The sequence below is a fragment of the Gymnodraco acuticeps genome, unplaced genomic scaffold, assembly GCF_902827175.1.
Source record: "Gymnodraco acuticeps unplaced genomic scaffold, fGymAcu1.1, whole genome shotgun sequence".
NCBI classification, from domain to species: domain Eukaryota; kingdom Metazoa; phylum Chordata; class Actinopteri; order Perciformes; family Bathydraconidae; genus Gymnodraco; species Gymnodraco acuticeps.
This window is the reverse complement of record NW_022990441.1, coordinates 4759349-4778405: the sequence shown is the minus strand read 5'-3', so window position 1 is coordinate 4778405 and position 19057 is coordinate 4759349. Positions and strand designations below refer to the sequence as shown.

At 42.1% G+C, this 19057-nt stretch overlaps 3 protein-coding genes across 9 annotated transcripts in view; 1 reads left to right on the top strand and 2 right to left on the bottom strand.

Annotated features, from left to right (window-relative positions):
• The first annotated feature begins 78 nt into the window (after positions 1-78).
• Positions 79-8433, top strand: cep57 (centrosomal protein 57). The gene is made up of 11 exons (XM_034225390.1): positions 79-295; positions 730-916; positions 1279-1479; positions 3955-4076; positions 4238-4366; positions 4683-4760; positions 4859-4954; positions 5398-5478; positions 5588-5808; positions 7301-7445; positions 7539-8433. Exons 1-11 carry the CDS (start codon positions 248-250, stop codon positions 7713-7715), a joined length of 1485 nt encoding a protein of 494 aa, XP_034081281.1. The 5' UTR covers positions 79-247; the 3' UTR covers positions 7716-8433.
• Positions 8434-10763: 2330 nt separating this feature from the next.
• Positions 10764-14562, bottom strand: LOC117552156. Its single transcript, XM_034225426.1, has 3 exons — positions 12501-14562; positions 11789-12011; positions 10764-11595 (listed from the first exon to the last, which is right to left on the bottom strand). Exons 1-3 carry the CDS (start codon positions 12832-12834, stop codon positions 11466-11468), a joined length of 687 nt encoding a protein of 228 aa, XP_034081317.1. The 5' UTR covers positions 12835-14562; the 3' UTR covers positions 10764-11465.
• A 256-nt stretch (positions 14563-14818) lies between these two features.
• The window catches only part of dock10 (dedicator of cytokinesis 10), a 62575-nt gene continuing 58336 nt past the window's right edge, over positions 14819-19057 (bottom strand). For 6 of the 7 annotated variants that reach the window (XM_034225422.1, XM_034225421.1, XM_034225425.1 and 3 more), the window contains 7 exons: positions 17796-17942; positions 17427-17637; positions 17148-17338; positions 16969-17069; positions 16086-16224; positions 15831-15903; positions 14819-15670 (listed from right to left, as the gene is read on the bottom strand). In XM_034225422.1, the coding sequence (XP_034081313.1) occupies positions 15612-15670; positions 15831-15903; positions 16086-16224; positions 16969-17069; positions 17148-17338; positions 17427-17637; positions 17796-17942 (921 nt within the window). In that variant the 3' untranslated portion in view covers positions 14819-15611. The remainder of the gene's footprint in view (positions 15671-15830; positions 15904-16085; positions 16225-16968; positions 17070-17147; positions 17339-17426; positions 17638-17795; positions 17943-19057) is intronic. The other variant, XM_034225424.1, reaches the window with a different exon arrangement.

Here is a 19057-nt window from a genome sequence, read left to right as displayed (position 1 = left end):
GCACCTGACGGACCAAGCTGGTATATAAATCATTCACACCCATCAGAAACCCTGGATTGTGTTGCCTGTCAAGTGATGTTTTCTTTTCCCAACCCATATTAGCACTAGCAGCCATATAATCTGCGTTTAGCTAGCAGGCTGTTAATCGTTATGCATTTGTTTTGCCTTTAACTATAATTTAAACTAGCTATTTTACGACGTGGTTTGCAACAGCGACAGCGAGAGGAAGTGGATTGGCTGCATTTCGATGGAGACGCTGTCAAAGACACTCGGTGCTGATGCTACGCGGGAGAAGGTAGCTTTATCGTTACTACACTTAACACTCATCTAAAATACTCTTATAATGAAGCGTTAAAGCTGCGAGCCACCGTTTATGGTGAGTTAGATGGATCATGGACTATAAAAATAACCTAGCAGCAGTTGCTACAACTCAGTCCAGCTGATGTTGCAGAACTAGAAAGTGTGCTGAAGTGTCAATGTGCAATATATTTGACTTGAGCAGGGCAAAATCATATTGTAATTTTAGTGGAAGCTGGAGCATGACAATACAAGTTTGAGCTCATATTTACTTCCCTATTGTCTATGTATTTATTATTTGCTGGTCATTGATCACATGCTACTCTCACTGCAATATAGAACTATCCCTCATTGAAAATATACTGTAGAAATCTACAATATTTGCCAGCTATTGTGGATGCTTGTCAACATTTAGCCCCTCTTTTCCTGCAGGAGCTCTGTCCACCTCCAGCACCCAGAGGAGTAGTATCTGACATCATGTCACTCCCATCCTACAGAGAGTATCCTGCCCACCGTCCCTTCATCAGCACACTTGTGCATCACACACCCCAAACACGCACACATCTTTCATGTCGACCACCATCACCCAGCAAGGCATTCCCAGAGACCAACTGTACAGGTAACTTTAAATATGTGTGTGTGTGTGTGTGTGTGTGTGTGTGTGTGTGTGTGTGTGTGTGTGTGTGTGTGTGTGTGTGTGTGTGTGTGTGTGTGTTGTTTTCCCTTTTACAAAGTTTCCATTCAGGTATTGCAGTGTTTCAGGGCTCCATGGTTACAGCATGTGTAACATGAAGCCACTACTTGGATGTCTCAGTTGCACCGACATCTATTCATTCTCTCCCTCTATCGATCCTACACTGCTATTCTTGCACCCAAACTTTAAAATAATATCTGATTACACCACAACTACTATACTCCTGCTCTGAATATGTTCAATATATCCCCATGTGCATCATATCCTGTTATGATCTCCATGTGTAGAGATCCTATCTGGCCTGAGGAATCTCCAGGAGAAGATCAGGAGGTTGGAGTTGGAGAAAGGAGCTGCAAAGCTCAGTCTGCACACTATGGGGAAAGAGGCATTGTCCACACATCTGCAGAGTGATAAAGTCACACAGCAACTCTTGAAGGATCACACAGACACAGATAGAGAGAGAAATGGCAAGTCCAACTGCAATCAAGGTGGGTATATCAACAACATATTAAAATGGAAGGCTGCTGTGTGTTAATTAAATTAATGTATCTTTCAATAGAATCATATTGTGATCAAATCATATATTGTTAAAATAATTCATTGTTAAAAAAATTAATTCTGTGTATTGTTTTCCAACAGCAGAGGGCAGGATTTATTTTGAAAATACCCCAAAGTAGGAAACTCGAACTATTGTTTTAATATGAGTTACTGCCATGCTTATACACAAACACAGTGTATATCTGGAAATATATATTTGTTTAAATTGGTGTTCGTTACACTTAAAAGTGTTCTTTATTTTTCTCTAAAGTTCTCATTTAAATGAGACAATACTCGTAACTTTTCACTTGGTCAGTGTTTTATTCAGACAGGAGCATACAGAAATATGCTTAACTTATATGATGATTTGATATTACATTTCCAGAAAATGAGCTATATTATGATATAATCTGTTACTGAGATAGGAAATTACCTATATGGTTATAGAAGTTTTTGGCCATGTTGTCCAGGCTTAAACTGGTTTATTTTTCCTCTTATTCCTTATTTCTTATATAATAATAATAATACATTACATTTATAAAGCGCTTACAAGCAAGTAAAACAAAATAACAACAAAAGTAGAAAGTGCTAAGCTACTGTATGTGGAATAAGGGCAAGGGGTTAGTTGATTAGGAGTTGAAGGCAAGAGTGAAAAGGTGAGTTTTGAGGGATTGTTTGAATGATGTGAGAGTGTTGGCGGATCTGACGTGGCTGGGGAGGGAGTTCCAGAGTGCGGGGGAGGCTGCTGCGAAGGCCCTGTCACCCCAGGTCCGGAGCTTTGTCCTGATGGGCTGCAGTAGGTTAGCTTCAGCAGACCTGAGGCGATGGGTGGGGTTGTGTCGTTGGATGAGGTCACAGAGGTAGGGGGGGGGCAAGGTTGTTGAGGGCTTTGAAAGTGAAAAGTAATATTTTAAAGTCAATGCGGTGTTTGATGGGGAGCCAGTGGAGGTTATGGAGGATAGGAGTGATGTGGTCGGAGCGTCGGGTGGAGGTGAGCAAGCGGGCAGCTGAGTTTTGGACATATTAGTGTGAATGCAGGTGATCCAAAAAGTATGCTGTTGCAGTAATCCAGTCGGGATGTTATAAAGGCATGGATCAGAGTTTCAGCAGCGGTCGATGAGAGGGAGGGTCTAATGCGGGCGATGTTCTTTAAATGGAAGAATGCGTTTTTGTGACCTGGTTGACATGAGGGATGAAAGTGAGGGTGGGGTCGAGGATGATGCCAAGGTTACGGATGTGAGTGGAGGGGTTGACAATGGAGACATCGATGGTAAGAGAAAAATCTTGGGTTGAGCGGGTAAGTGAGTTTGGGCCAATGATTATAAGTTCCGATTTGTCACAGTTAAGTTTTAGAAAATTGTTTTGCATCCAAATTGTAATGTCAGTGAGGCAGGTGCTGAGCTGGGAGTGTGTGGTTGGAGAAATTGATTTTGTTGAGAGGTAGAGCTACGTGTCATCAGCATAACAGTGGAACTGGAGTTGGTGTTGATGGAGGATTTGTCCAATTGGGAGGATGTAGATGATGAACAGAAGGGGACCAAGTACATAACCCTGAGGGACGTCATGATTGACGGGGGCTGTGGGGGATTTGGAGTTGTTAATGGAGATGAATTGATATCTGTCAGAGAGATAGGATTTAAGCCAGGAGAGGGCAGTACCGGGAATGCCAATGGAAGACTGGAGGCGGTTGATGAGGATGGAATGGTTGATCGTGTCAAATGCGGCTGTTAGGTCAAGGAGAATGAGAATTGAGAGGGAACCAGAGTCAGCAGAGAGGAGAATGTCGTTGGTCACCTTGAGTAGGGCAGATTCTGTGCTGTGGCGAGTACGGAAACCAGATTGAAAAGGTTCATGAAGGTTATTGCAGTCCAGATGGGATTTTAGTTGGGAGGCAACAGTTCGCTCCAGAATTTTGACAGGAATGGGAGGTTAGAGATGGGCCGGTAGTTATTGAGGGAATCAGGGTTGAGACCAGGTGTTTTGAGTATGGGAGTGACAGCAGCGAGTTTCAGATCAGGGGGGACGAGTCCAGTGGACAGAGAGGAGTTAATGACTGGTGATAAGATGAGTGAGTTGGGGGAGGCAGGCCTTGAAAAGGATGGAGGGCATGGGGTCCAGGATGGAAGTTGAGGTATTTATGCCGGTGACTTGGGCAACTATGTCCAGTGAGGTAATTTGTCTGAAGGCTGTAAAAGGGTGCCTGGAAGGAGGAAGGTAGGCAGGTTCCGGAAAAGGATGGGTGGTGGACGAGACGGAGGAGTTGGCTATGTTGCTGTGTATTATTTCAATTTTGCTTTGGAGGAATGAGAGGAAGGATTCACACTTTGAGGTGGTGAAGGAGTTGGAGATATTATCCATGGGGTTGAGGAGCTTGTTAATAGTTGAAAAAAGGGACTTTGGGTTATTGCTCTGAATGTTGTCCACAGCGTTGATCACCCACCTGGCTGCAGCAGAGTCTCGCTGTGTGAAGCTGGAGCAACAGCTGGATCACATGAAGAAGATGCTGCGCAGCGCCAAGGCTGACGGGACCAGCCTGCTCAAACAGCAGGTTGACACAGTTCCTTGTATTCTTTGAAATAAGATAAATCTTATTAAAAAAAATTGTTTACACAAACACACTAAAAACCCTCATCCTTAAATGCAGTATTCTTGAGTAAAAGCATCTTATGTGTATTGTGTTATGTACTGAATTTCTCTCTACATTTTCAGGTTCCCGTCGAGACAGCCACGTCAGCTGATCCACATTGTGGCACAGAGTCTGAGCATGCCCAGTTAGAGAAGCTGGAGCGACTGGAGCAGGAGTATTTCAGGCTGACACGCACCCAAAACAATGCTTCGGTACGGAAAAGCACACAGTTAAATGTTTCCTAGAGTATATCATTGGTTAACATTTCTATGTACAGGTAGATGGAACAGGTCCTGAAGTTTACAGGTCTGCAAACAAATGAAAACAAAGCATTGATTATTGAAGGTTTTGTCAAAAGGCATACATTATTCAAGAATTTAGGCCCACTATTTGCAGGGTATGACAGGATGATGTAAAAAATGCTTAAATCTAAAGGGGGCAGTGATGAATAAAATGTAATCTTAATTGTTGGTATTGTTATGAATGATTACCACAATAATGATTATTACGTGTGTTTGATTACATCAGCGGAAAATTCGGAGGCTGGAAATGAAACTCCAGGAGGAGGAGCACCAGAGGAAGCTGGTCCAGGACAAGGCCAATCAGGTAACAAGGTCCTAATTTGTAATTTATCTTGAGCTGCCATTATTATAAACATTTTTTTACATTTTCTATGCCTGCTATTTTGTTTGTATGTTCCTCAGCTACAGACAGGTTTGGAGACCAACAGGATACTGCTGCAGTCGGTGTCACCTCACCTGTCTTCCAGTCAGTCAAAAGAGAAAAAGTCACATTCAAAGGTAAAGAACTAAATAGAGGTGGTTCAAGGCTTTCGAACTGTGTCCACTGAGAATGTTTTTTTTTCTCTCGGTTTTGTAAATGTTTAAACAAATGTGAAAAGGCGGTTGAAATCAAGTGTTTATCTATATTGTGGGTATATATATGTAAAGGTTATATTGAATCAAATAGAAACAAATTGGGTGCATTTCTAAGGATATCTTGATACATTCTTAAAATGATAAAAAGGAAAGAAACATTATTTTCTTGGTTTTTATTTGATGTATATTATTTGGTCGGAAAACAAAAGTCTGTTGAATATTTAAAACAGTAAATGATTGAATCATTAGCTTTGATAGATGTAGTGCTAATAAAACAATCCAGAGCTGTGTGCATACTTTATACTCCCAAATGTGCACTTCTCTTGTGGATCTTAATATTGTTTATGTCGATTTTCTCTTTCCAGAAATCTTCACCACAGCAGTCGTCTTTCACAGAGCCACACTATAGACTGAGCCTCAGGGATATTCCTTTTGTTGCTGGAACGGTAGGTTGGGCACATTAGCCTGTTTAGTGGATAAAGTGTTGGTTACAAATTGATTTATTTAATGCTGCACTTCCCTTACACTGGCTCTCTTCCTCCCATCTCCTTTCAGTCGGCCGGCTGCAGCCACTCGGTCCGAGCTAACGTCCAGTCCGTTTTGTCTCTCCTGAAGCGACACCAGCCTCAGCTCTGCAACAGCCGTGTCCTCTCCAACAGCTGTGAGACGGGGAGTGGGAGGCATTCAGACAGCTACTCCTCTTCCTCCTCTGGCAGTGGTGAAGAGCTGTCAGAGCTTCTTCAAGCACTGCACGAGGAGCTGCGACTTATGAGCGTGTGAGTGAACATATAAGATAATATACTTTATTGATCCCAAATTGGGGAAATGTTTCATTCCAGCAGCATGTAAAACAAGGCATTGCACATATTTGACCAGTTGACCGTGAAGATACAAATCTGTAAACTATTGACAAATAAAACAATATTGAAGGGCCAAATTACAGCTAACACAGTATATAAGTAGGATATTATTTACATTAAGTGTGCAATGAATGTCATATTAAATTAAATATGAATGTATAATGTGAAGTTATAAGTCCAGTTAACAAAAGATAAACTATGGAGCTGTGAGTTCTCTGCGAGCCAGGCGTGATGAGAGCTCTAAGGAAGTGACAAACTCGCTCAGATCAGTCATTAGCCCGCATAGTTTTTCATACCATTGCTACGCTGATGACACCCAATTCATTCTGTCCTTTCCCCGCTCAGAGACCCAGGTCGTCGCACGCATCTCTGCTTGTCTAGCTGACATCTCTCAGTGGATGTCTGCTCACCACCTCAAGCTCAACCTTGACAAGACTGAACTGCTTTTCCTTCCGGGAAAAGATTGTCCCACTCTTGACCTGACAATCAACATTGGCACCTCTGTTGTTTCCCCGACTCAGACTGCAAGGAATCTGGGTGTGATCCTAGATAACAAACTGTCCTTCACTGCAAACATCGCTGCTACAACCCGTTGCTGCAGATACACGCTTTACAACATCAGGAGGATACGTCCCCAGCTGACCCAGAAAGCCACGCAGGTTCTGGTCCAGACTCTCGTCATCTCACGCCTAGACTACTGCAACTCCCTCCTGGCTGGTCTACCTGCATGTGCCATCCGACCTCTGCAGCTCATCCAGAATGCAGCGGCTCGCCTGGTCTTCAACCTTCCTACATTTTCCCACACCACGCCGCTCCTCCGCTCCCTTCACTGGCTTCCGGTAACTGCTATAATCCACTTCAAAACAATGGTACTTGCGTACCATGCTGCGAATGGATCTGGCCCTTCCTACATCCAGGACATGGTTAAACCGTACACCCCAGCGCGTGCACTTCGCTCTGCATCAGCCAAACGGCTCGCTGCACCCGCACTGCGAGGGGGACCCAAGTTCCCATCAGCAAAAACACGTGGGTTTGCTATCATGGCTCCAAGATGGTGGAATGAGCTCCCCATTGAAATCAGGACAGCAGATAGCTTGCACATCTTCTAGGGCAGACTGAAAACTCATCTCTTTCGACTCCACTTCGAGCGATAGAGTTACTAACAAAGCACTTATATACTAATAAAGGGCTGGCTTATCTAAAGCCAGTTGAGTAGCACTTGAAATGTTTTAGCTCTATGAAACCTGGTGTACTTATATGATTCTGTTTTCTTCAAGGTTGTATCTTCCTGGTTGAATGTCCTTATTGTAAGTCGCTTTGGATAAAAGCATCAGCTAAATGCAATGTCATGTAATGTAATGGAAGTGATGAGCATAGTATTCAATGTTATCATTTGTTTTTGCTACAGAGAGCAGGAGGAGTTGATGAAGCAGGTGGAGGCGAGTGTTTCTACGCAGGAAAGAAAAGAACTCCAGCGGGAGCAGGAGAGGCTGCTGCTGAAAATGGAGAGGAAAGGAGAGCAGATCGGTCAACTCTACAAACACAAAACACAGGTAGGTCTTAAAGCAGAAACAATTCAGTTCACACAAGCAAACTAATTGCACTAAGATGTATATATATTTGACCTTTTCTCGTCTCTCCTCTAGATAAAAAAGTTAAGAAAAGAAAGTAACTCCAGGCAGAACAGAGGGAACGAGGTGAGAGGGACGACCACAGTTTCCACCAGAGGTCGCTCAGCTGCAGTGAGACCAGGAGAGAGGAGCCAGAGCAACCTGAGGCTGCTGAGGGACATGAGGGCTCTGCAGACCTCCCTGTGGACCTGACACTCAGCAGGACGGAACACACACAGAACCCTAAACTAATCCTGTCAGTGCTATCTACCTACCTTTGGTCGTATATGGGAACCATCCACACAGTCCCTGACAGATTATAACTAAAGAATATCCCTTCATGAACATATGAGCTATGATCCCTTGTGGAAAATATATTTTTTACTGTTTGAGCAACATGCAACAGATCCAAAAAGTCTGGTTTTAAACCAGACGGATGTTTATACCAGTCCACCCAAAGTGTATTTTATCCCAAAAAATAAAAGAGGGGGCTTTAACTTGTAATTTACTCATTCTTTATAAATACCTCAGAAGAAACTATATTTGTGTTCATGGAGCATGTCTGCTAAAACATTTTGGCTACATCCGTTTTCTTTTTAAATTAACTCCTTCACCAGCAGAGGGCATACTAGTTATAGTTACAGCTTCACTATCCTAAAAGTGAACTACCAAAAAGTGATGGAAACAGTTTTTGATTTTTTTCTTGTAGTGCTTTTGGGCTTGGAAATATATTTTACACTAATAGGATATCAGTAATATATATTTTTTAAATTATTGGTGTTAAAAGATTCCTGGGTTTCTTAATAGTTACACATCATAAATAGTGCAGCAGCCTTTAGCGTTGTAAAGTTATGAAATGCTTTAATCGATATTACTGTATGTGAATTACCTACTGTGTTGAAGGACCTAAAATACACTGTGATGTACTTTATTGCCGTCTCTCTTTATGTGTGTATAGTGTGTACACACATGTTGTATGTTATGATTATAACATTTGTCATTATTTATACATAGATATAGACGGATCAGCTTTTTACTCTCGCAAGGATCCTGGAGGGGGCCTGGGAGTACGCTTATCCGGTCTACATGTGTTTTGTAGACTTGGAGAAGACGTATGACCGAGTTCCCAGGGAGTTACTGTGGGAGGTGCTGCGGGAGTATGGGGTGAGGGTATCTCTACTCAGGGCCATCCAATCTCTGTACTCCCAAAGCGAGAGCTGTGTCCGGGCCCTCGGCAGTAAGTCGGACCCATTTCCGGTGAGGGTTTCCTCCGCCAGGGCTGCGCTTTGTCACCAATCCTGTTTTAATATACATGGATCGGATTTTGAGGCGTAGTCGTGGGGGAGGGGGTCTGCAGTTCGGTGGACTAAGGATTGCACCACTGCTTTTTGCAGATGATGTGGTTTCTAATGGCTTCATCGGTCTGCGACCTTCAGCACTCACTGGATCGGTTCGCAACCGAGTGTGAAGCGGCTGGGATGAGGATCAGCACCTCCAAATCTGAGGCCATGGACTGTCCACTCCAAGTAGGGAATGAGTCCTTACCCCAAGTGAAGGAGTTCAAGTATCTCGGGGTCTTGTTCTCGAGTGAGGGAACAATGGAGCGTGAGATGGGCCGGAGAATCGGAGCAGCGGGAGCGGTACTGCAGTCGCTTTACCGCACCGTTGTGACGAAAAGGGAGCTGAGCCAGAAGGCAAAGCTCTCTGTCTTCCGGGCCATTTTCGTTCCTACGCTCACCTATGGTCATGAAGGATGGGTCATGACCGAAAGAACGATATCGCGGATACAAGCGGCCGAGATGGGTTTTCTCCGCAGGGTGGCTGGTGTCTCCCTTAGGGATAAGGTGAGAAGTTCAGTCATCCGGGAGGGACTCAGAGTTGAACTGCTCCTCCTTCGCGTCGAAAGGAGCCAGTTGAGGTGGTTCGGGCACCTAGTTAGGGGTGCCACCTGGGCGCCTCCCTAGGGAGGTGTTCCAGGCACGTCCAGCTGGGAAGAGACCAAGGGGTAGACCTAGGACCAGGTGGAGGGATTATATCTCTTCGCTGGCCTGGGAGCGCCTTGGGATCCCCCAGTCAGTGCTGGTTGATGTGGCCAGTTTGGGGCTCTGCTGGAACTGCTACCCCCGCGACCCGACCACGGATAAGCGGGAGAAGATGGATGGATGGATTATTTATACATTATGCAAGCAGATTTTAATATTTTTGGAAAATCATGGGTACATGTTTTTGAGTGGAAAAAGTATTTCTCTGAGTTATGAAGTATTTATGTTTGCATATGTCTACAGTACTGTTTTGTGTTGTTTTTGTTTTGGCAAACAGCATTAGCACATTGCTTTTTATTCAAGATATTCCAGATATTCCTTGAACCTGTACCCTGCTGTGCTCCTGTTGGGCTCTTTTGCTTTGACATAATTGTCTTTTTTTACCTTTGATGCTGGTAACATGGACCACCATCATTACTTCAGGAGACATCAGACCATAATAAAATCATAAGGATTTTAAAACACATTTTCTGCTGATTTTTTACCAAAAACCTTTATGATTAATTACTTTCTTCAAGACTACATTTAGCTTTATACCTTCTAGCAAACCAATGTTATTCATTGGAAGACAAAAACAATACCGCTGCAATGATAGTGTAGGCCACTTAAAACATTTAAAATAAGACATAACTGTAAATCCAATAATTATTGCATCACTTTCTAGTGTTTCTTTTTTTCTTCATTTATTATAATTTGAAAAACATGTTGGACGTTGTCTTAGCGACAGTGAAACAAAAGCTGGTTACGTCTGCCATGGAAACCAATCAAAGCAAATATAGAGATGGTTAAAAATGACGAATGGCTGATTGATATAGAAGACTCATAAAAGGTGCAGCATATTTTACTCATGCCAATGCTCTTGAGCAGCAGTCATAGAAAAATAGCTTTTGTGTAGATGGTATCATTCTCACTTTGAATTACATCAGATTCTTCGATTCTCTGCATTGTCAATGTTTCTCTTAAGTAAATATTGACAATTTTTGCTGTAGCAAATACAATGTTACATTAATGTAGGCTGTGTGCTTTGCGTGTGGGTGTATGTTATTATTAATATCAAATATTGTGATAAACTACCAATATGTTTTACGAGCACAGAAGGTGAACATTATTAAGTTATGTGGCTTAAATATGAACTCTACAGTTTATCAAAGGAGAGGTAAAAAGGCACTTTAAACTTTACTTCTTGTGAGCACGGCACAAAAAGTAGTTGTACATCCAGTTAAAAATACTTCATGTTACAGTTTTATGTTATATTGTAATGGTAACTATAAATGAATTATAAATGTGCCAAAAATAATCAACAGAACTGCGTATATCACATGTTAACATTTATAGTATTATGACTGTATAAGGTGCCTTAGCCTAAATGTTCATGTTAATATGCCAAACTATATACGATATATTTACAAAGAGATTTCCATACATGAAAGTAGATACTACTGTGTTACATGTACCAAAACAAAATTCAGTTTTGAGGATCACGGCTAAGAAAGAGATCACATGTTTATACACACGTGACCCATTGACAACCCATATGTGAAAATAAACAAAGGTAAATAACTAATGAGTCTGATGTTGCTCACAAAGCCTTAGTCACTGACCAAAACTGTCCGTAAATGACCCGTCACCTGCAGGTGTGTCACTTTGAAACGTCACCCGGTCAGGTGAGCAGTACAGACATAGGATCCTCGCCGCAGAGGGCCCCGTGTCTCATCACTGTTAACCCGGCCCGGATTGCAATGGCCGGATGAAAACAACACCTGTAACCAAAGTCTTCTGTTTGTGTGGTCAGGTGTGATAAAATCGGTCTGCTGGCTCAATCATTAAGAGCCCAATCCACACTGACCTAAAGGAAAAAGCTAACCTCAGTTCATGGGTGCACATTGGTCCATATCCAAGGTCTTAAAAAGCTCTGCTTCCCTCAGGAATCTGTCTCAGTTATGGGAGCCAGCTCGGTGAATTTTGGCTCCTCCTGTTGTTTGGTCAGAACTGGCCTGTTTGTATAAATGTCATCCACAGGTAGAAGAAACGTGACAGTTTTTACCTTGGCCCTAAAAGGTCAAAGAAATCAAAATTGTTATGTAGCAACAGAACTGCAACTTAGCAAACATTGTATAGTTATAGACAATGGACCTTGTATATTTGAACTGGGGAGAACTTTGAAAAACCTCCAATTCAAAACACATTTCACATTTCAATATCTACATTCCTGAAATGAAAAGTGCAGAAGATAGCTGTGCTCACCTGTTTTTGTGTACATATTCCTGCAGGGAGTGTCTGTTGGTAGCTTTTCCCACTTCTTCCATCGCCGAGTTACCAAAGATGCCATTACCATGCTGGATTTCTCCTTGTAGTCTTCCCCATCCAGAGTCACTGGGCTGTGCCCCGTCAGTCCTTCCCTCCGTCATGGTCACACCAGACAGGTTGGAGCTGATGGAGTACCTTCGGACAGTCATGACGGTGTTCTCTGTGAAATAAGAGATTGTGTGTTGGCATTTATCAATTTCAACAGTGCAGGGATAGATATGGGAAGTTGTGATGTCCAATTTAAATTTCGGGTTTAATATTTCCCCATGCCTCTTTAATGACATATCTTTCTACTCACATTTAAAAATGTAACTTTTTTGTCAAAAAAAAAGGAAATAATATTATTTTTTACATCTTGCTGTGCATTGCAAGTTAATTTCTTTAAACATTTTTCAATAAAGATGCTACTGAATTGCAAAAATGAGAATAGGATTTAGTGTTTTTGCTGGACAAATCTATGCTCTTGCTCCTCAGATTTGGAGTATTCTTCATTTTTTTTTAAAAAGTGTTGTATGCTGAATCACTGGAGTGTCCCTTCATAACAGCCCCCACCCCCTTCCTTTATTAATCAGTTAATGTAAATTACAAAACGGGTTGTTGCTGTTCTGACAAGTTTAAAGCACCTGTGTTGTAAAAGGCTTTTTCTTACCTTTGTACTGTCCCTCCAGAACTGGCGCAGACGCATTGCGCCTCAGGTTCACATACGGGTTCTCCACCCGCTGCCCTGCTGCTGAAAACCCCAGCCTGGCTTCCCCCTGCTTGGCCCCATATGCCCGCTGACCGGAGTCTCCCATGGAGTCTTCCCGCAGCTCGCGGTTCTCGGCCTCCAGCTTCTGGATGTCCTCGCGCATCTCCATGATAACCTGCGCCAGGCTGCGCGTGCTCTCCATGGCGCTGCTGCTGCGCTGCCAGTACCACGGCTTCCCAAACACCGGAGGGCAGTCGTGCAGGAGAAGCTCTCCGCGCTGCTGGGGTTTTAACATTTTTGCTCCCAGAAGTTGTTGTGGTCCTCCCTCTGTCTTTCTCTACTGTGTGCTCCTCAATCTCAGTCCAGATCTTGTTCTGGGGAGATTATGTCGCCTTTCACCACTTATACAGCTGAAAGGGCTCCGGTGATCAGCCAGCAGCACACAGAGGATGTTTTATTCATCAGCCCCGGCGTCCTGTTTCAGGAAAACTAAGCAGGGGTCGGAAATGAAATGTGCACTGCGCTGGAGCTTGAGTGGCGGGAGACCTAGCTACTAAACCTGCAGGTTCTGTGAAATAATTCGCGTTTATGAAAACATCTGGCCCTACAAAATATACAAAACTCTTTGTTATAGCTCAAATGAAGATTTGGTAGATCAGATTTGTCTGGGCACCTCACTCTTCCTCTTGTAATGCCCATGTCTATGTTGGGATTACAATATCCTTCCTCTAAAATATTGATTACACCTGTCAGCAAAGATAAATCTTGGAAAGAAACTGAGAAAGTATCAGAATTCCTTCTGATCTGATTGTTTTTTAGAAGATCATCCAACAAGACCAAAAAGCTATAGGGCACATTGATTAATTGTAATCTGATCAAATGTAGATTGAATTTCTGTCTTTTAAAATTCACATTTATACATGCGGGAGCCCGTAATGTTAAAAAACATTTATGGATAGGTAGGCCTTTCATTTAAGTCTAACACATGTCTTTGATAAACGTTAAGGTCAGGAGGTCAACCCAAAGATGTCTTGGAAAGAAAATACATGAAGACAGAAGGGGGCTTCGATTAAAAATAAGAGAAGGAATCATGCAACAGATATCAAATACAGGCAGGCTGCACACACAGAGAAAATGACAGATAATGACGCTCAGTGGGGTCTCCACACACAGGGAAGAATGGTCAGGTTCCCATGAGCCCAGACAGTCTCTGAGCACACCAGTGACACACAAATACTTTTAAATCAAGTAAAAACAAATTATGAAATATTGTCAGAAGAGCTGTTGGCTACCAGGGAGCAGGTTTGAACCATGTTGTCGTGTGTGACCATGGTCTGAATTGTTCTGGTTCAAAGCAACCTGACCCCGCCACAGTGAAGGCCACATGGCGGGAGACAGGCGTACACAAGCCTGTCTGTACAGGAGAGAAACCCAATCAGCCCCCTTTCTGGTTCACAAAATAGGCTACAGAGAGGGAGGGAGGAGGTAGAGATGAGACAGAGGAGGAGCAAAATACTGATCAGCTGGAGTTTGAGAAGAAGAGGTAGGAGGTCAGTGAAACTCAATCTGCTCCACCTCAGGTGTGCGACCACAGAGGGAGAGTGAAGAGACACTCATATGAATGTGTCAGCTGTCTTGTCAGGCTGAGATAAAAACAGAAAAGTGAGAGACAGAGGGCCACATGCAGTCTCTTACTACCAGCTGTATGTTCAGGGCCACTTAACCTCTTTTTATGCAGTGCCCTAACCTCAGGCTTAGCATCAATAACTAAACAACCACTCTGCTGCCTGCGCGCTGCATGGTCAGTAATTATACCCAACTATTGGAAAAAAGTGTCACCAGATCCAATGGAAAACTGCTCTGTGTCAGTCATTTCACTTTCAGTGAAACCTCAACCTCATGTACTGTAAGTATTGTAATGTAAGTGTCTTTAGTCTGGAACCACAGATGGTAACATGCAGTCAGATTAACAGACCATGAACACTGCAGACAAAACTGTGACAGTGCAGAACACACCAAGGGTCATTCTAGTATAGACTAGTTACAAAAACGGTGTAAGAAAGTGTAAGAAATGGGGCTAGTATGCCAAAAAACAACACCTAACCCAAAGTGACAAAATTAAAATGAGTAGCAACCCTGAGGTTAGGAATCATCAATCATACATTTTGGACATTAACAAAATTTTATTTAAATGTTATACATAAAACTTTAGTTTTGTTTCTTTTTTTCAGCTAAACAAATATTCATATATTGTATATTTTATAAAAAGAAAAAATGCAAACGTTTTAAATATTAATATTTCTTATTTACAATTCAAAACAGTACAGGAAATAATAACAGTAACAATGCAATTGGAATCATAAAAATGTTACAAAACATAATTTGTTTTGTTTCCGTTTGAAAATCGGGAAGGTGATATATCCAGAACATTAGCAAGGATACAAAGTAGCAATGTGGAGCTGCTCTACATTCATACAGGAACTGGAGGTGCGTTCAACTCTTCAGATGCTTCGTTAGTTAGAAAACCTGTAATCAAATATTCTTTTGTTCACATCAGTAATCTTACAATATCTCTTAAGATAGTGTAAAGTACAATGATATCCACAGGAAAAAATCCAAAAACTGTCATCAAAATGCACCGGAGAAGTATATGTTACATAAAGCTGAACGCACCTCAAGCTCAGTAAGGTCACTGTTCTCTAAAGGGACGGGGTTGTGGAGAGAAGGCGCATGTTGTTTGTGTGAACATATGCACTTTGTGTACTTGTTTGTGAGTGTGTTTGTCAGTATGTAAGCTGATGAATCAGTTGGCAGGGCGGGGGATCGAGTCTTCAAAACAAACAGTAGCTAACAGTCCAGCAGCCTGGCCTCTACCGACGATAGTCAACGTTCAACCACAGGACTACTATCACGACCACAGTCTACACACTTCTTTCCTTATTTTCTCTGAACTCACCATCAGGCACAGTTCCACTAGCCTGCCGCTTGTTACAGCAGGAAACAACTACAGTCAGAAAAAAGAAAATAAGCCACTTATGAAGCTCAAACTGGCACAATGGATTTTTTGAGAGTCTATTGGCCATTCAGTAGGCGCTGTGCCGTTCCGTTCCTGGTTGTCTTGTGTGAGGAATCTGCAGAAGAAGAGTAAAAAAGCTTGCATTGGAACAGGAAAATGTGAAAGTAGGGCATCAGGCTTGCAGTTTGGCTACGATAATGAAGAAAGATAAAGTGGGATAAGCAAGTAGCAAGGTGACGATGTATTTTATGAAGGAGGTTGATGAAATGACATACCAGTCTTAGAAAGAGTGGACAGAGAGCTGTTAGAGAGAGAGGAGGTACTGGCAGCATGAACACTTTTGTGTAGCTGAAATGAGAGAAAAAGTTGGAAAGGAAGTACAGGCAACTATGAAGTAAAAACAGAAGCTGATACACATGGAATGCACAGGAAGAGAGGATGCTCATTATGTCCTGCAGATGGATAAGTAAAAAACAACAACAATGTGGTGGTTGTATATGTCAGGACACTCATTGGTTTCAGAGTGAGACCTGTTCATTCATGATGCCAGACAGCTCAGTCAGCATGTCCCGGTAGTGAGCTCTCATCTCCTCCTGGTACTCCAGCTGGTCCTCCTTGATCAGGCGCTCATTCACATTCAGTGCCTGACCGCAGGCTTCTGCAAACTGCCTGCAGGGGGCAAACGAGTTGTACTGATTATTAATCACGTCATTGAACTGACCTTTAAGCGGTACGTTTTTTTCTTGAGATTACATTTTGAAAGAAGCTTTTGTGTGATGGTTGTTTTTTACAATGTAAGAGTCAACATTTTGTGGAAGATATATAAATCCTCATGAGCAAAACAACAAAAATCAAATAAGAACTACACTTTATGAAGGAATTCTATAACTTTCCTGTACATTGTTTTCACATGTATTTGAGAAAGTGTTCTTTTATTATCAGTGTTGCAAATAATACCCTTCACATTGATTTTTAATACTCTGGGTGAGAATCTTTATCGTAAAAATCTGGTTCATTTGTTTTCATTGGCTATTGGATCGGTTTTAGATAAAAATTATAAAAACATGTTTAATTGAGCATCATGGGTTTGGGATATATAAGAGTGGTATCATATTGCATTTTACACCCTAAGGGTTAACACCTCAAATCCAATCACTGCCCTATAAGAACAAGATCAATGTCTTTTTATATTAGTGCACTATTTGCTTTTCTTTTTATTTCTCATATTTTCGATCCGACATCATTTTGTCCTTATTATGTCCATATCCTTGTTTGCTTGGCATGATGTTGTATACCAAGCAACAAAGCTGTTCTATGTTTAAAGAATATGCTGTTGTATCGGCCAGTTTTACAGTGCACAATATATACCTACTTTGTTATATTAGGACCACATTTCCCAACTTTTAATCGTACCTGAAGATCTCCTTGAGCAGTTTGACCTGGTTGTCTGGGTATTTCTTGGCATTCTTCTCCTCTAAAAACGCCCTGGCGTAGGCCATGGGCCCTGCATTCACCTGGAAAGGGAAACATCAGGTGAGAAATTACAAGGCACCCAAACCCCCTGATAATCTGTGTTGTGGAAGAACCCCCACCTTGACGCTGACGCTGCCCTGCAGTTTCAGCTGCAGCCGGATCATGTCCACCTCCTCCATGTTGCACAGCTGGTTGAGCTCAGATACTTTTCGTGACATCTCATCGATGGCCACCTCAATCGGGTTCATTTCTGTGCTCTGCTGCTCCACCACCTGGATACGCTTCTTCAGGTAGGGGAAACTGGAACTCGCTAAAGAGAGACATAGTAACCCATGGATTAAAACAACTCTACATTGTGTGTTACATGGTGTTTTTGTTTGTGGTAAACAAATACTTACTGGTCAGTATGGTGCGTCTCTTGCACTGCTCCTCTACGTCTCCATGTTTCTTCCCTAACAGAGTGAACGGCGTCTCAAACACAAAGCGGTTGATGTTGTGATGTCTCTCAAAGTCTGTCCTTTTGTCCTGTTGTTCTTTCTCATCAAAGAAGGGCACCACGTACGTCACCTGAATGTAGGCAAACTTGGGGTCGATGTCTTTAGGATTTACCTGTTTTTAAAGAATGTGAAGCAAACAATAGTAAATATACTTAGTTTGCCAAAAAAGACCCACAGTAAACGAACATTTTACACAATCACAAGTTATTGCGATTATATTGCAAATTTGTCTGGCATCTTTGTTAATGTCTAAACAAACAACCTTCATACCTTATTGGAGTCCTGTATCATCTTGACATTGTCAGCTCCAAACTTGTCCGAGTAGAGTTTGAGGAGTCTCTGCGAGATTTCCGACAGCCCTGTCAGCTTCGGCTCTTTGTAGATAAACTCTTTGCTCTCCTCTTCCTCAAAGAAACCCTACAGGAACACATACACAGCAAACATAGCTTAGCATGCCTGTTAATTATATGTGTAAGTATGTGTGTGCAAATGTAATCTTTGAATGTGGTTTTTGCTGTCACATCAAACTGTACACATGCCAGTGTGACTTAATGTTGCCCCTAGAGGTTTCTTGAGCCACTATTGTACAAACAGGCTGTAACACTTGTGAGCAAAACCTGGCCCTGACAAGGTGTTTAGTTCTGGATGGGAGAGTTCAGAGGTCATATTCAAAGCAGCATTTGAGGCAAATGTCAAAGGTGAATGAGGTTTATTCCTGTCCACTGTGGCTGTTTGAAAAAAGCTAGTATTTATGTTTAGGAGGGAAAAACGTCATCATTGGAGATTATGGGAAGTAGAATAGCACAGCAAGCTTGACACAAACCCTTCAATGGGTAAGAGCAGCGGATGTTAATAGTGGTAGAAGGAGAAGAGAGGTAAAAGTGGTTAGCATCGAGGAAAATGGAAAATCAAAGACGTACAAAACTTACCGCAATCTTGATATAGAATATAATAAAAAAAGGAAGAAAAGAGCAGACAGAGAAATTAAGGACACTGACTCAGTGAGGAATCTTTCTCGTTATGCTCCATCTCCACGCTTCACTGATGAGACGTTGCATCTCTCTCCTCTTTTTTCCAATGGTGAGAGGATTTCATATTCTCATTATCGGCTTTTTTAATTCTTTCTTCACTTCATGGCTCTCAAATCCCTGCCTGGAAATAGTATCCCCTCATTAACAAGGAAACTGTGTCAAGGATGCAGGTTCTTAAAAAACAAGCCTGAACTGCACTGTGCTTCTTTCTCTAATAATGCCAGGGATTCAAGGATAATAATATCATATATGCTTATGCAAAATCTAAAGAATTAGTTCATCCAAATTAAAAGAACATTTTCCCACTTATCTCTAGTGACATCTCGCTCTACATATATATTTGTTTTGTTCCAGAGGTGTTAATAACTTTACCAGACTTCTTTCGTCCTGTGTTTTTGTTTATAATAGTAACATTGTTTATAAAAAATAAGTCTTTCAGTTGAGTCACGGTCAAATCGTCGGCTGCAGCTTTTTGGTAACTGTTGTTTTGCATTGGTTTAA